The sequence below is a fragment of the Falco rusticolus genome, chromosome 1 (assembly GCF_015220075.1).
Source record: "Falco rusticolus isolate bFalRus1 chromosome 1, bFalRus1.pri, whole genome shotgun sequence".
Classification (NCBI taxonomy): domain Eukaryota; kingdom Metazoa; phylum Chordata; class Aves; order Falconiformes; family Falconidae; genus Falco; species Falco rusticolus.
The window spans coordinates 71,838,552-71,855,108 of NC_051187.1; the positions used below are offsets into that span (position 1 = coordinate 71,838,552).

The 16,557-nt window shown below is 41.3% G+C and overlaps 2 protein-coding genes across 2 annotated transcripts in view; both read left to right on the forward strand.

Annotated features, from left to right (window-relative positions):
• Positions 1 to 15,254, forward strand: part of BEND4 (BEN domain containing 4) — a 38,183-nt gene extending 22,929 nt beyond the window's left edge. The window contains exons 4-5 of the mRNA XM_037384105.1: positions 3,018 to 3,258; positions 6,525 to 15,254. Coding sequence (XP_037240002.1) covers positions 3,018 to 3,258; positions 6,525 to 6,742 — 459 coding nt within the window. The 3' untranslated portion in view covers positions 6,743 to 15,254. The remainder of the gene's footprint in view (positions 1 to 3,017; positions 3,259 to 6,524) is intronic.
• On the forward strand, positions 6,742 to 15,317 carry LOC119146442. The gene has a single exon (XM_037384092.1). It carries the CDS (start codon positions 7,608 to 7,610, stop codon positions 8,520 to 8,522), a length of 915 nt encoding a protein of 304 aa, XP_037239989.1. The 5' UTR covers positions 6,742 to 7,607; the 3' UTR covers positions 8,523 to 15,317.
• The last annotated feature ends 1,240 nt before the right edge of the window (positions 15,318 to 16,557 follow it).

Below are 16,557 nucleotides of genomic sequence, written 5' to 3' on the forward strand. Positions count from 1 at the left end.
GAAGATGCTTTGCAGCAGTTCAGGCTGTGCATCACATTGCTCCTCCATTCAGTTTTATCCTGTGGAAATTACAATGTACATATATATAGTTATATTTATATGTATCATTAGCTGTTATCACTCAAATATATTCCAAGAATCCATTTTCCTTTTTTTAATGTTCTTTTGCTTAACTAAAATTTTCAAGCACTGTAAAAACCGAGGCTGTTCTGTAACATCCCACATGGAATAGCTTGTCATGATGTGACAGAATTTTTTATTCAATTAAACACATAGATGCTAATCTTTTATTCATAAGCTTAATCATGTACAAATACAAGCATGAACGCATTTGTACTTTGGTTCTTCCTTCAGGGTCTGCTTATTTCATTTCTGGAAGGTTTTCTGTTTGTTTTAGTTTAATGACTGCTGGACATAGCAAACTGCATCATACATTTACCGAGAATCTTTTGCCCAGAAGTGCTTTACTTTCAGAGAAAGTAATGAAAGTATATCTGTAGCAGGAACCCAGTAATTGTTTAACAAAGTAGCATAACTCTATATCATGCCTTTGGAGAAGAATAAGGAAAAATATCCTAAATTTCAGGGGGAATAAGAAGTATAATAAAATTGGGGCTGAGGAAGTTAACACAAAATTTATTACCTTCTCCTCAATAGTAATGTGAGCTCTCATGAAATTAAGATGTTAGGCTTTTCTGCACCCTATTTCCATATTTCCATCAGTGCAATACATTTAAACACGGAGGTAGCTTCTGGGATAGCTTGCTGCTTAGCAAAGGCACACAGGAGCATCTGACCTAACGCACATGAGCAAGGCTGGAGCCTGACCCTTACGGCTTGCATGGCATTGCTTTTGCCTGCCAGGCCTTAAAAGCGAAGCAGTGCCTACAGAGTTAGCTGCAGCTCGTACTTACTTGGTGCTGGTATCAGTAAGGAGGGTTCTTGCTTCACTAAAGTTTTTTCAATAGGGAAAAAAATAGGTTTCAGAAACTTAAGGTAGGAAAGTAATTCGCTTTATATAAAAGGGATGTGGCTCTAGATGCTGAAAATAATAAGTAGCAATGTGGGGGTGTCAGATGGTCCTGTGCGTTACCTCTGTGGTGGAACAAGCCAGGGAAATGCCAGTGGCAGCTCCCCCTGAGAGGGAGTGGTCACAGCCACTTCAGCAGAAGAGTATAATACCCCCAAAGGGCTTTCCTTGCTGCACCCTGGCTCTTCCTCCTTCCCCTGTCCCTTCACCTCGTTGGCAGAGTCTGAGGAGCTGGACTGGATGGAGGGTAATGTTCTTTCCATGGCAGAGCTCCTCAGACACACTACAGGTTTCCCGGGGTGTGTGTACCTAGCAAAAATTCAAGCAGCTTCTTGTAGCGTGAGTGGAGGGGGAGGCATTGACTGCTGCCCTGTTGCAGCGGTAGGAGGAGACAAGTGAAGCGCAAAGAGAAAGTCTCGGATGGTAACAGAGTTGAACTATAGGCGAAAGGTCTTTTTCTTAGGGATTACAAACTTGGATTTACAAGCTGCAGAGGGAAGGAAGAGTTGAGATGTTTCAGGGGGAGGGGAGGGGTGCCTCAGACAAAGCCCATCTCTTCCTTTATATTTTGGCTTCCTTTGCAGAGCTTTGGATTTGCTTGTAGCTGTCTGTGCCAACAATTTGCACCACAGGGAACAAGTAGTCACATAGGCTCAGATCCCAGTGATGCTAACCCCCCCTGGGAGGTAGTGGTATCCTAAACCATACAGATTCTCTAATGACCCCCTGATCAGTCTTCACTAAATTAAACCTTCCATGTATTTATCTAACTTGCAAAAAAAATTAAAAGCAAATACCTGAGGAAAAACATGAGCAAAGATGCAACATGAGGAAAGATGCTCCCAAGCTGTCTCGCAGGATGCTATAATAAACATATGAAAGGAGGCAAGGGTAGTCCTTAAAATAGTTTTGAGATATCGAAGATCTGGAAGTGAGGAGGAGGACTTTACAACATTTGCCTACCAGTGCAGCATGCGGCTGATTGCCTCTGTTGAACATCAGACCCTTGTTTCTCTAGTTCGCTGTGACCTCCTATCTAAGCTGGAGGCTATACAAAGATTTTACTAATTGGGCCTCCAGATTTATGTGTTGTAATAAAAAAAGAGTAGCTGTAAAAGTGAGTGAGTCTCTAGAAGGGTGTGGTTTGGGTTTTTTGTGTACTTCAGTTATTTCAGCTATATTAACAGTACCATCTTACATTAATTGGGTAATCCTGAACTATGGCATTTTATGGGCAACAAGAATTAAGTACAATTTAGGTACAATCGACGAAAGAGGGCTTATAAATGTGTGTGGATTACAGGAATCCCCATAATTAGTCCCACGGCATTAATTTAGTGTTGGAATATTGAAGCACACAAATGATGAAGGTTAAAAGCAAAATTTCTTTCCACCTGACATGGTGGCATCTCCGTAAAGCTATAATTTGAGTTAATACGGCATTCATTAATAATAACGAAGCTTTTAGTTTTCATAGTTCCTTTATTTATTTTCTTTATATTTTTCACAGTAACATAACTGCTGTCAAGTTTCAGGTGTGTTCTACAGAATTAATAAATTTCTTACAAAAATAGACCAAAAGAGTCACCTCTGAAGTAAACTGTCAGCTGCGATGAAGTGATCCATTTGATCACGCTCTTCAAAGACCCTTTTTATGCATTTTAAGAGATTAAGAAGAAAGGTTATACTAAATAGTATGCCCAGTCACTGATTCTTTACTTTTTCTTAACCTGCTGTTAAAGTGGAAATTACCAATAGCCACCTCTCAAAACGTATTCCTTGCACCTCACCAAATTCATGTTCTAGAAATTGGAAATGTAATTTTAAAAGTACTCATTCTCAGTAAGAGCAATTATGTTGTGTGTTCACTTCAGGATGTGTTTCACTGTCAGTATCGCAGCTAGTTAAAAAGCATATTTTTTATTGCAACTGACATCTTTACTTATTTGCCTTGTAAAATCACAATAGAAATATTTCACTTTTTCAGGGGAGCAAGCAGTTGCTGAACAACTACCCTGTCTACATTACTAGTAAACAGTGGGATGAGGCTGTAAATTCTTCCAAGAAAGATGGACGACGGCTCCTTCGCTATCTCATCAGATTTGTTTTCACAACCGATGAGCTTAAGTACTCATGCGGCCTTGGAAAAAGGAAAAGGTCAGTGCAGTCAGGAGAGACAGGTCCTGAAAGACGTCCTCTGGATCCAGTAAAAGTAACATGTCTCAGAGGTACTGCATCTTTTCGCTCAGTGTCCACCTTATGTGATCTCATTTCACCACATTGGCTCTGGCTCAGTAGAAGCGTTTGGCTGACAGTTGCAGAACTAGAAGGGGTTTCACAGGCGGGTGAAAAGCAGCCAGAAACCCTCCGCTTTTCTTTTTTTTTATATACATACATATATATGTGTGTATGTATGTATTATATATGTGCTTTTGGTTTTTTTAAATGGGAAAAACAGGGCTGCTTATTTAAGAGAGGAGACAAATACGAGGGCACATGACACTGATATACTTGAAGCAGCAAACAAGGAAAAATCAGACAACTCTGATGACACCCTTTTATAATAAACTACAGGGCATTCTTTAACACTGATGTACAGCAGAATTAACCAGGGAATACTTATAGCCTAATGTGTAGTAGGTATATGGCACTCAAGGCTACAGTGCATCATTGGAGTTAAAAGCTAACCAAGTTTCAGAATAGGTTTGAACATTTTGTAGGGCCAAGAACATCTACAAGTTAATGACATACAAAGTGTGTGCAAATGCGTTGTCAAGGATTTAACTTTTTCTGGAGCAGTGATGCAACATTGACTGAAAAAAGTTAGGGGACAACTTTCCCCTATGTTTAGCCTGATGAGGAGGGGGAATTTTGCAAGCATTTCACGGTGTCAGAGAGCGAGTATGTTGGATAATACAGAGAAAGGGTCCAGACTGAGAAGAATTATCTGTTGTGGCAGTTCATACTTTGGTTTCCTAAAATTGTTCGAAAGGCCTGGTACTGGGCTTTGTAATGAAACAAACAAACCAGGACTTTTTAGAGCCCAATTAAAAACATGTTTGTAGTATCAGCATCTGCATTTTATAGATGCATATGCTTATCATTTCGTTAATAAACTCACAGTTAACTTTTTGTAGCATTTTGTGAACACATAGACAAAACTTTGGTTGAACTGATTTCAAGAACGTTTTACTAATCGATGCAGTGTTAAAAGGTGTATTATGGTCAGTCAGTGATAAAAATATCTTTAATCATCCAACTGGATTCCAAAGTGGTTATGTACACCAGATCGAGCCTCTTCCCGTCTAGGATAGAAGAATCCAACAAGGCCAAGTAGATAAGACTTGTAGTTGGGGTATATTGGCGTAACCAGGTAACGAACTCAGATTTTACATACAGCCAAATTAGGCAGATGCTGGGTTTTTACTACAAAGGAACCAGTTGACCTGTTATATGATACTCTACCAGACCTTGTACTCTATCAGAGCTTAATAGAAGGGCAAGTCTGTTGCACACCATGCTGCACAGAGACCTGGAATGAGATGCAGGGTCCCTAAAGCTCCCCTGGAAATGGAAGGCTGAATACAAGTGCATTGACCATTTACTAAATGGCTTTAAAGTTCTCTGAATAATGTATGCACAAGCAGCGTTAATACCCTTCTCTTTCCCTTTCTTCACCTGCCTCCCACCAAGACTTAACAGTAAATCCAGCTGTAGATGGACTTTTGCTTATGGCCACTCTCTTTCCTGGGGTCCTGGGCACACAGAACCAGTGGAGCACTCCCTGGGAGAAGGAGAAAGGCCAATTTCCTTAATTTTCAGAAGCTTGACAAGGAAGCCAAAACGTTCATTATCTAAGAACCAGTTAAGAAAACAGAGTAGACAGCTCTCCCTTGGGCTTTCATGCATGGGTGGGAATATGACAACTTTCTCCACAGAGCCAAGAGTTGGCCGCTATCTCCTACCCATTTGCAAGCCAAGGTAACAAGTGTCTGACTAATTCTCAGCACATCCAATTATTGCCTTCCCACCATAGCAGGGAGTACGAACTGCTTCTCTCCCTGCACTCAGAGTAGTTTAAACATCTGTAAACATTTTTAATATACTCCTACAATTGACTGATGTCTGGAACCAGCTTTAAAACAGCCTGGCATGCTTAAATTCTAGCATTACTCCTTTACGTGGTAACCATTTCTCCGAGAAAAACGCCAGTCTGTGGAGCCCCACGTGAACTTAACTAGGTAGGAATTACTGTTGCCTGTGTGGATATCTAGGGAAATGAATTTAAAACCGAGATAGCTATCACTTTTGCAGACACACTGCTGGAAGAGCTATGCAAAACTCACATCCTAATTGTCCAACAGATGAGATACCTTCCAGGCACAGGAACTCATGCAGAAGCACAGCATTCCCTGGTCTCGAGATGTGGTGACAGTAATGAAGTTACCTTATGCCACGTATTGTGCTGTTGGCTTGTCAACAGCAGAAAACAGAATTTAAAAACATCCTGGGACACACAATACTGAATGAGGAAATAACTAATGTTACAGAATAAATAAGCTCAGTTTCCATATGAGGTACAGCGTATCCAATATATCTAATAAGGTGCCTTCACATTTAAAATCATATTTGGACATTTCAAAGTCCAAATACATCTGTTTGAGCTATGTCTAGCAGTTAACTCCAGAATTGGTAAGGCACCTTCTGCAAGTTTAGCATGTTGCATGTCAAAGAATCCAAAAAAGAAATTATAAAAAAATGTAATCATCACATACAAATAGCTGTATGTGGAAGCACCAGCTACTTAAATAGCCCGATTACATACAGTACAATTCATTTTCTCCTGCCTTGAAAAATATCGCCAGGCTCCCCAAAATTAGCCCTCTCATCTCACGTAGCTATTTCTAAGGCAAATTTAGTCTCTGAAGAATAGGTGTCAGATTCAGGAAGATGGAGGAAGCAGGACTTAAAATGAAAGATATTCCAAACGGGAAGGAGCACCAAACTGAAGTGACAGTGGTGACATTTTCAAGCAGGTTGTGGGCAGCTGCAAGCCTGCAGATGTTGAAGCAGCCAGCAGAGGGAGACGATAAAGACCCGCAAGAGTAATCACCTTAAGGTATTAATACACAACAGGTTCCAAATGAAATACATCCTGGTTCATGCTAGCTTTCACACATACTGCACATGCTGAATTACAACCATCACTTCAAGTTAGTTCTTTTTATTTCCACAAGAAGGGATTTTATCTCCAGATCCCATGCGTCACATATTTAGCTCAGGTATAAGAATATACAGTGCATGTGGAGAAACACACTTGTACAGAAATAAAATAGGTCCGAGTGGCATTATCATGGCATCCCCATAAGGCTTTACTTCTGCCTAAATAGAGCAGTAATGCCCCCTTTCTTATTTCCCATGAGCTTTTGACACCTGGGCGATAACGGATGCTACAAAACCAAGTTGGTTTTTATCCTTGCATGTTTTCCTGCAGAATTCATTAGGATGCATTGTACTTCCAACCCGGACTGGTGGATGCCATCCGAAGAGCAAATAAACAAGGTATTCAGTGACGCAGTAGGACATGCTCGTCAAGGGCGTGCAGTGGGGACTTTTCTTCACAATGGGAACTCGTATTACGAAGGGACTGACCATCCAGGATCACAGGATGAAGTCTTCAATAGAGGTATGCAAGATGGATCTGCTGATTGATGGCAGTGAGAAGAACCTCATACAACAGTAGCAACCACTTAATTTAGGAGAGACTGTTTGTTAAACATACTTATCCTGCTGTCATTTAAGAGTCCAAAGCATGTTTGAACACATACTGCCTACATTTCAGCTTCTCCATCCTACCATGTCCCAGTTAACTGAAAGAAATACATTTCAAGACCTGCTCTATGGGACTTCTCAGTGCCTATTATTTCCAAATCCTTCATAGCACCCTCAAAGGGAAATTGCAGTTCATTTCATCTAGTTCCAGAGGAAAGGTAATTTAAAAACTATGAAAATGTCAAAAGAAACAGGAGCTACTATCTCATCTGCCTATTGCTAACAAGCCCAGGTCTGGACACAGGACAGCTGGGTACCCTTTGCTTTCCCTGTGTAGGAGATGTAAGAACAACTCTGCACACTTACTAAAAAAAAAAGCAGTCTCCCATTTCCTAACAGAAAATAATGTAATTATAGATGCTACCTTAAAATACCACACAAGATGGAAAATTCAGGGACTTCCTTTAGCCAGCTGCCAAGGAAATTAAGCTTCCCGGGTAAAACAGCAGCACTTGTCAACAGCAGAATCCTTCAAAGACCCAGAACAATAACAGGCACTTCTAATAGATAAAAATTGCTTTGTATAACAGATAGACACTGTATTTATCTAGATTTATAGGGGATTAGAGTTGATCATGACAGTTTTCATTAAAATAAGATTGCTAAAAACAAATTGCCATTTCAGAAGACAGGTTTTGCTTTGTCTGTTCCTATTCTACAGCCATATTATGTAGCTTTAGAGGCTTTAAATTGCCTTTTCTTGGTTTTGCTTTCATTTGTGTTTTATATCCATTCCTTGAAATAAATGAGGCAGCGTGCTGGTCTTAACAGTCAGATGCTCAGTGTTCCATTCAGGGAGGAGCTGGGTAAGAAAAGCCAACTTACAACTTGTGTTGTAGTTAAACCTGGGGTCCAGGCTGAGAGCTGTAAGAAAAGAGCTGTACTAGAGCAGAATTGTACTAGAGCATACAACATCGGAAGCAGATACCAAATTGAAAAAAAAAAAAAAACCACAAAAAAAACCCCACAACAAATCAGTCCACTGAAAACCTTTAATTTTAAAGGCTTGGGAGTCCACTGTCCCTCCAAATTGATGCACTGCAGAAATTATACAATGCCAAAGAAACGATACCCTTTCCTTCCCGTGTCAGGGTGTTTCCATCTCCTTTCCCTTGTCCGGTTGCTCAGGCCAGTGCTGGTGCCCTTCGCAGCCCGAACCAGCTCTCCTCGAGGCCACGTTTCCCCACTGGCCCATACAGGGAACTGCTTTTTGGGAAGAAAGTTCACTTTGCTTTTGACCATCCTTAGTGCTACCTCATCAGCGTTGGCTCTCCTGAACGTGTGTCTCATACTCCCCAGCTTTCCTAACCACCTTGTGCAAGCGACGAGAGAAGCTACTAATTGCTCCTTTTACCCTTCTCCTTCCCGACGGCCTCCCCGCGCACCGGGCAGGGCAGGAGGCACCTGGCCCCTTCCTCAAAGCTCGGGAAGGGCCCTCTGGGGCAAAGCGCTCCCTTCGCTCCGGCCTGATGGCGGATGGAGGACTGAGGCAGCCCCCCGGGGCTCAGCTCACCCACCCGATAGTCTCTTCCCACCGTTTGCCACCTCTTTGCCTGCGGTTGTGACCCGTCCCTCACAGCCGGCCGGCAGGACGTCTCGGGACATAGGGTCACCGTGCACCGCTGTAGAGGGGACCTTGCTCGGCTGGGATGTGCTTTAGGCCCTTAAATGTCCGATACCTCTCAATTAACTTTATTTGTGGTGACTTTTACAAGGGGGTTGGAAGGCACTCACTTGCCCCAGCGTAACTCAGATGTTTTCTGAAAGGGAACAAGCAGTTTAGTCACGCTGCACGCACCAGGCCGAGGGGTTTGGGAGAGCATCCCTCACCAGGGGCAGGAGATGACTTTCTTTGAGCTGTCAACGGTGCATGGTGGCCTCTGGAGGAGAAACTCGGTGTATAGAAATGTCACGGTACAGCTATCCTACAGTAGCTTTTCAGTGTTGAACTTACACTTTTTTTAAAAGAACTGTAATAGAAGATGTTACATTGCTCAGATGGTGTAAGTCTTGCTGGTCTATGTTTAATGTGGTGACACTTGCCAGAACTACTTGGTAAAACATGTCAGAACGTGTGAGTCAACATTATACTGTAAATTTGTCCACGGCGATATGTATCATGCTGTATTTTTGTAAACATTGTGATGGTTTCCTTTCAAATGGTTAATTGTATGAGGTTAAAAATACAAACGCTTCATTTTTAACAGTCGCAGAACGAATTACTGGACTGGACAGACCTCTCTCACTTAATAACCTAAAGATTTGCTGAAATAACTAGTAAGCCTAGCTTTATTTTTTAGTGTAAAAAATGTAGCCAGCGTCCTGGAACCACTCAATCCTCTGCTCTCATATTGTGCAAAGTAACCAAATGTATAGTGCTTCATCCTGAAAGCCACTCTGGCAGTAGAAATGGCTTTGCAGGTTTGGACCTTTCTTTACAAACAAAGTTTTGCCCTCAGTTGCTTGCATGCACTGGCCAGTGACATGAATCGGTAGTCACAGACAGGCATTAGCAGACACCAGCTCATTTTTTTTGGTTCATGTTTCCTTTTAAAATAATGGAGTATGACAACTTTTCTCAGTTGTCTTTGTATCCATCGTGGCCACTCGACTCTTGACCCACCATTTTAAAAACAAAAAACCCAAACCGTTCACAACAGCTTACTCCGATTATATTCGTTCATGAAGCATTATAAATTCATTCACATTGAAGTGTCTACATGCCTGCAAGATGTTAGGTATAATAGCATGGGACCTGAAGTAATAGATAGCACATAAGCCCTTGCAGAGCAAGATATCCATACTTAAGCAGTGTGCTTTGAAAGTCAGCACATCCCTTCCCAGCTATGGATGTAGACAGCAGGCTTGCAACAGAAGGAAACTGCTATCTATCATGTCACTCCAGAAAGTCCCAGGAGGATAGAGATTCTCGTCTTATCATTCCATACTCTTTAATCTTACTGTCATTTATGTATCTGCCTTCTCTCAAACTTTGTGTAGCAGTACCACACGCCCATCTGTGCCAACATGCCTTCGCTATATTTTCTATGACAAATATTTGTGGAGAAACTGTGATTAAAAAACCATTAATCCTGATATTTTTATTGTTATGGTGTAGTTAATTCTATGAATACTTTCTAATGATGATTGTACTGTGTAGAGTAAGTACAGGTTAGGGATAGACCTTTACCAGATATTGTACAAAAGAAGTGCATAGTGTAATATAGACTAGTAAGGTTTTTGTGACAATTTCTATAGGATGTGTGAATTGTTTTCTATGTGGCAACACACATTTCTTTTAAAGAATATAAAAACTTAGAGAATTTTTTAAACAGTCAATATTTTTTAATTATAAAGACATTTGTTACCTACAGTTTACTATTTCAGGTGTTAATTCTAATTTGAATATTGGTTTTATTACTGCATACCTCCAGTTCCATTTGTTCTGTTGCATAAAAATGCACAATAAAAGTTAGTCTCTGGTTAACCCCTCTCTCTCTCGGCGTTGCTGTGTTGGTGTGACAGCCATTGCAACTGGTTCTCACTATAAATATATATTAAAAGTTTTAGGCTCATATTTACATAAAAAGCTAGAGGGTTGTCTTTTGCATTAAATTCTTGTTTGGTGTGAAGCACTGGCAAGCGCAGTGAAAGATTATGAATTCAAGTATGAATATAATATAAATCATTTTCACCTCAAAATACAACCACATATATTTATGTGCTGGTTAGATAGAAAGACTGCTCAGAGAAAGTACCCATCTGCAATCTTAAGACCTGGATTTTCAAGCAGTGAAGTTTAAATCCCATTTTAATTCAAAATTCAGTGATGGCTGAATGTCTCCTGTTCTCTTCAACGCTTTAGAAAATCCCAACTCCAAATAATTTGTAGAGGAATTACAGTGACAAACATTCACCATGGCAAACCCCTTCTGCTGGGCTGTGAAGCCAGACGGGTCAGACTGCAGGCTGGTGCCATTCATTAGAAATGCTTGCCAAATGTTTCCATTATAAAACAAACATTTCAGGTGCCTGTAACGTTGCGAAACTAACAGGGGTTGGGCCAGGATTTTCTGGATCCAGGCTTCAGCCTACTGAGTTTCTTGTGAAAGTCCTTATTGGTGAAAAGCCTTATTAGTAAGATCCTCACCAAAATAATTCACGTGATTTTGAGAAATGTATGTAAAAAACTGTGTTAATCCCTCTGAAAAAAATTGTCTCTGGAACTTCTCTTTGGAACGCTCTGACTTAGACTTTTTGATGGGGCAGTACAGGCAGGGAACTGGCAGGGAAGGAGAGCATGTAGGTAAGGAACCGGAGCAGCAACTGGGTTTCTGAAGCTTGGAAAGATTCCCAGAGAGATTAGGCCTAATAGTGGAGTCCATAAGCAGCTGGTAAGCGTGAGAGGTAGCGACTGGGGCTGGACAGGCAGAGAAAGGGTAAGGAAGAAGTCCCTTGGATGGGGGAGAACCAGGCCTGGGAAATAAGGGGAACTGGCAGCACAGTTGGCTGGTCCTTCAGAAGCATGGCCCACCACTGCCGGCAGTTACGCCTTTGCTCAAGTACAAAGATGTCCCCGAAGAGAACCTGTAAGTTCAAAGTCAGCCATTGAATTTCATGCATATGAAGGAATTTCATTTTTACCTCATTTGTTTAGAACAAGCTCATGTGCAAGCTCGCTGTAATGAAAGTCTTCGTAATCTTACTTTAATAAAACTATTCAAGTTGCAAAATCTAGCCCTCAGGAGTTCAGCTAGGCAGGAACTGCCGTGTTCTCTGCCACCTTCCCTGTGCTGAGGCAACACTGTGACCGAAGCAGTCAGTCCAGGACAAGTTTCAGAATAAGAAGTGCATCAGAGTCCCAGGGAACACAGCACGACGTGGCACATTTCAACCTTCATCCCACTGTGCCCAAAACTGGGATGGTTCTACCTCTTCTTCCATAGTGGGATTGTGTGCGAAGGCTGGTGTTACTGAAGAACCAGAGCTATAGTGCCAAGCACAACAGAAAAGCCCTTGAAGACGGTAACAAGCCTGCCCACAGACTAGCTTCAGCGCATGCAGTACATAAAACCAGGCCACCGATCAAGGATAAAACCAAACAGTAAACGACTGCTGAAGAAGCAGCACCCTCCTCAAATGGCTGAGGCTCTGGGCAACAACAGCATTGTAGAGATAACGACTCCCAGGCATAAGCAGACCGAGATACTTTTGCACAGCAGCATTCATTTTGCTCTCTCCTAACATCCGAGGCCTTAAGATACTGCCTTTGCAACATTCCCTTCTCATACCTTTGCAATCAAGTAGCTCACACAGCACAGGCACCACCACCACAAGGTGAGTGCTGACCTGCAAAGTTTAGCTTTGGTTTGTAAACATGCGCATAGACAATATCTCAAAACAACCAGGGAAGAACGAACCTCCCTTGCCTTACCTGGTACTTATGCTCATCTGCGCCATGGGTGACAAATGGCCCCCAGGTGCTTCAGCAGGAGGAAAGCATGAGCACAGCTCCAGATGACAGTCATATAAATCTTTGTTATTGATACAGCAAACCAATACCACTGATGTGACTTAGGCACTCACTCCTTGAGTGGGGCCGGTTTAAACCAAAGTTTCTGTCTTGGTTATTTCCTAGCAAGTTCGTGCATGAACAGCTCTCCAGAGATAAATCCTCCCTGCTGCAGCTTGCAGTCCCTCGGTATGCTTGGCAGATCTCTGTATATGACCTTACCCTGTGAATACAAAAACCCTCCTCAAAGACTCTTCAACACCTGAAGTAGAAAAGCACCTTCCATTGCAGATGTATGGCATTAACAAGGGGGAAAAAAAAATATCCACCAGCAGATTAATTATCTGAGTCAAGAGAAAAAAAAAATCTGACATGAACTTAGATAACAGCATTGGGGAAAAAGCTAAAAAACCTTTTGTCCTTAAACTCTCCCACTCATCTGGCAGATATAATTGCCACAGCCAAGGCAGTCTTTGTAGGAAAATGGAAAGAAACAGGTTTGTTAATGACTCAAAGTAGTTTCCCATTAGTAAAGTTAATATTAGATTTAATTCTCATTTAGGAACAAGGTCAGTAACACAGCAGAAAAAGTCTAATTAACCCTTTCAAAAATGCCTTGTAGTAACGTGAGTGAAAAACTGAAGTCTTCTTGCAAAAGGATGAGAACCTGAAAGAGCTAACAACTGAACTACTTACTGAACTGATGGAAAGAGGGATTTTTTTCTAAATGATAATCCAAAATGAGAAGCAGAGCAGCAAGCAGTTCTAACACAAGTCTCTTGACAAAAGGAACGTGAAGGAAACACCTAGGCTACCTTTCTCATCCACAGCATCAGGAAGACAATTCCAGGGTGTGGCTAATCATTGAGGGGAAAAAAAAAAAAATCAGCCTTGGCAGGTTTGTGAACCCACCAAACACTAGCTAGAGCATTGCTGCACATCTCCCCCAATGACCCAGAAGTGTCTAATCGTCGCCTGAGCAGGTGGAGCTCTTAGAACGTAGAATTTGGAATTAGTGTTCTCCACCCCAAACCCCTTGTTTTGAACCACCTGGAGACTGAAGCTACATATTTGTCAGGTCAGAACCAAGGAAGTCGGTGCAAGGCATAAAGGGAAGGAGCAGAACGGGTCAAAGTCCACAAGTTTCGCATAGACCTAGCTAGAAGTAGCAGTCATGTCCCTTGCTAAGTTCTCTGCGATGAGATTATGTGAGTATTTACCTATTTCTTTTGATCAAAACCTAAGCTCTTAGTGGAAGCAACAGATCTGAGCTGTTTAGAGAAGCTGGGGACAATCGGGTTCTAAGGAAGTTTGGCTTTCTTCAATGGCAGAAGAAAGAACAAATGCCCTCCTATTTATGCCTGGAGAGAATTAAGAAATGTGAACAACATACCTATTCATGAACTTCAGCAACAGACATAAGCGTTTTGGGGTCATAAGTTGGCATACTGTGGAAATCTTGCACAACCGTAACTTGCAAGAGGAACATTTCCTCAATCAAATTCAACAACTACCAAAGCAAGCATTATTTCCTGTCTGTCACCATGGGACCAAATCTTAAAGGCAGAAATCTCATTCAACATTAAGAAACAAACCAACAACAACAACACAGCTCCTCTTCTCACCCCTCTCTGAACGAAGGAAATTAAAGGCTGCAAGAAGACTTCTCCCACAAGTGACTCATCCCCATGACTAGACTTGGGGGTGCCTTGCCAGTGCCTCAACCTTAGTCCAAGGCTAGGGCTGGAAAAAGATCATGCAGAGGGAGGTGTCTGGTTTTCATTGTTCTCTGCTCACTTTTGTTCTGCTGGGGATACATCATTTTTGATCTTTTCTTCAGGTAGAGCAGGGCTAGAAAATGGGCTGTCAGGAGAAACTGAGAGCTGCCAAAAGTGTTCTCCCACCGAGGAACTAATCTGAGCTCAGCCCAGAATGTCTTGTTTAGGCATCAGCTTTTGTTAAGGATTAGCACTGACATTAATTTATCTTTAGCATCAAAATTATGCATCAATATCAAAATTATGCATCCCCAGCAAACAGAGGTGAGCTGAGAACATGGAGGGAGAACTCAAACAAAAAACCCACACACATCTCTACCCAAGTCACTTTAAAATTGTTTCTTTTATGTACATCAAACATATCAGAGTATATCAAAGCAATAAACTTTGTCACAAAATTATTCAAACTTCTCCCTGTTGTGAAAAGCATCCCTCTTCCACTTCTCTTAAGTTACCTGCACTGTAACACATGATGGTATAGCTCAGGTATCCCCTTGTACCGTGTCTTGCTTAGTATTACTTGTGAAGTTGACTGTTTCATTGCTCAGTTTTCCCTACCTTCCTCCTCTCGTGTCCCTCAGTCTGAGCAGACACACAGGGTTCACCTCAGGCCTGTTAAGCCTCTCTGTGCTGTCTCCAACATCTGGACAGCAGCCAGATGAAAAGGTAGGGCAGAACGCAGAACACCACAAGTCTGGTCTTCTCAAGGCCACAGCCTCAGTGAAACATCTTCCTTTCAACAAAGTTTCCAAATTGTCCAAATTCATTAGAATCTTCTTACGCAGTATTTAGTTTTTGTTTTTCCTAAGATACCTGTCCTCTTTCAGGAGAAACACAATCAGTGAGGTACAAATATATAACCAAAAATACCTACATACAATTATAACATCCAGAGACCAAGTTCACATACAAATGTATTTGTATGTGCATCAAATGCAAGATGGATTTTCCTTATGATTGTAACTTGATGTGGAAAAAAACATTTTGACCCTAAATTTAATGCTTTGTGTATCCAGAATGGCCTGATTTATTTCAATTGTAAATTCCTGGTCAGTATTTCCAGGGGGAAGCGGGGAACGACACCAGAAGAAAAAAAAAAAAATCTCTAAAGCACCAAGTATCAGTCTACAATAGAGCACTGAATAACATTTAAGCCATCTCGTTTGTAGGAAAAGAGGGCCTAGAAAAGATCCTGCTAAACCCCAATTCAGCACCAGAAGAACTGAAGGAGTCTAAATTGGGAAAAAAAAAAATCACAACAGAACTTGGTTGGGTAAGTCAATACTAGAGGCAAGCTTCTGTGAAGGCAGGAATTATGTCCCTTTCCCAATGCTTTCAAAAAGTTTAATTCAAGCGGTAAAGGAAGGTTTATTCCCCATGATCTTTTAATGACATCTCCCATAAAATATTAGGAAAGACAGACAAAACTGATTCTTGAATGGAACTGTTAAGATCACCTCCAACCAGTTGACTGCAAGGTCCCACTCCAACCCATTATCAACCATTTGAAACAACTATTTAAGAATGGCCCTTCAACAAATACCGCAAGTGGAATAAAGGGGTTTGAAGATTCCAGCTTACATTATGTGAGGAGACAGAGTGCTCTCCCTCTTTTGAAATGGCTGAGCCCATCCACCTGGTTATTGAAACAGCCCAAAAAACAGTCCAATATTTAGACTTCACCTCAAACAGACAAGGCCCTGAAGTCTGTCACTCCCCTGCTCAGGCAGATTTTGTGCCATTTAGTTCATTTAATAAACAAAATAAATAACAACAAAAATCCCAAACAAACAAACAAAAAAACCCACACAAAAAAACCCACAAGAAAACACAAAACTCAAACAAAAACTATTGGCAATGGTTACATCACCCAAAAATAACGTTGCTGAATGTGGGAGCTGAGTGTTTGACTTGCAGCCTTTTGGGAACTGACCACCACACATTACCGTCCAGTGTCTCTGCAAGAAAATCCCTTGAGAAAGGGAGTCTCTTAACCTCTTAACTATGAAACGAAACATCTTTAGCAATCAAGACATATGCTGTATATCCAAAATCTTTCCTGAAATATGTTGCTTGACCACCTTATTTCTGATATCTGATACCATACAGACAAAAAAACTCCACCGTTTTCCAAGTTCTCCACTTTATCATCCAGGCTTGTTGCATTTTTGTCTCTTCCTTCCAACCACATACAGATATTTTTTTTAGCCCAATTGAAATAGTTCTTTCCAAACTGGATAAATCACCAGTTTTCATCAGTATTACTGATAAAAAGTGACACTTGAATGAACCAGACAGTACATTAAATCCTTTCCAAGATGACTAATTTCAAGTGAATGATACCTAGCTTTTTCTTAAAAGGCTTGGACAGCTTTGCCGGGACTGTCAAACTACAGTTACTGTGT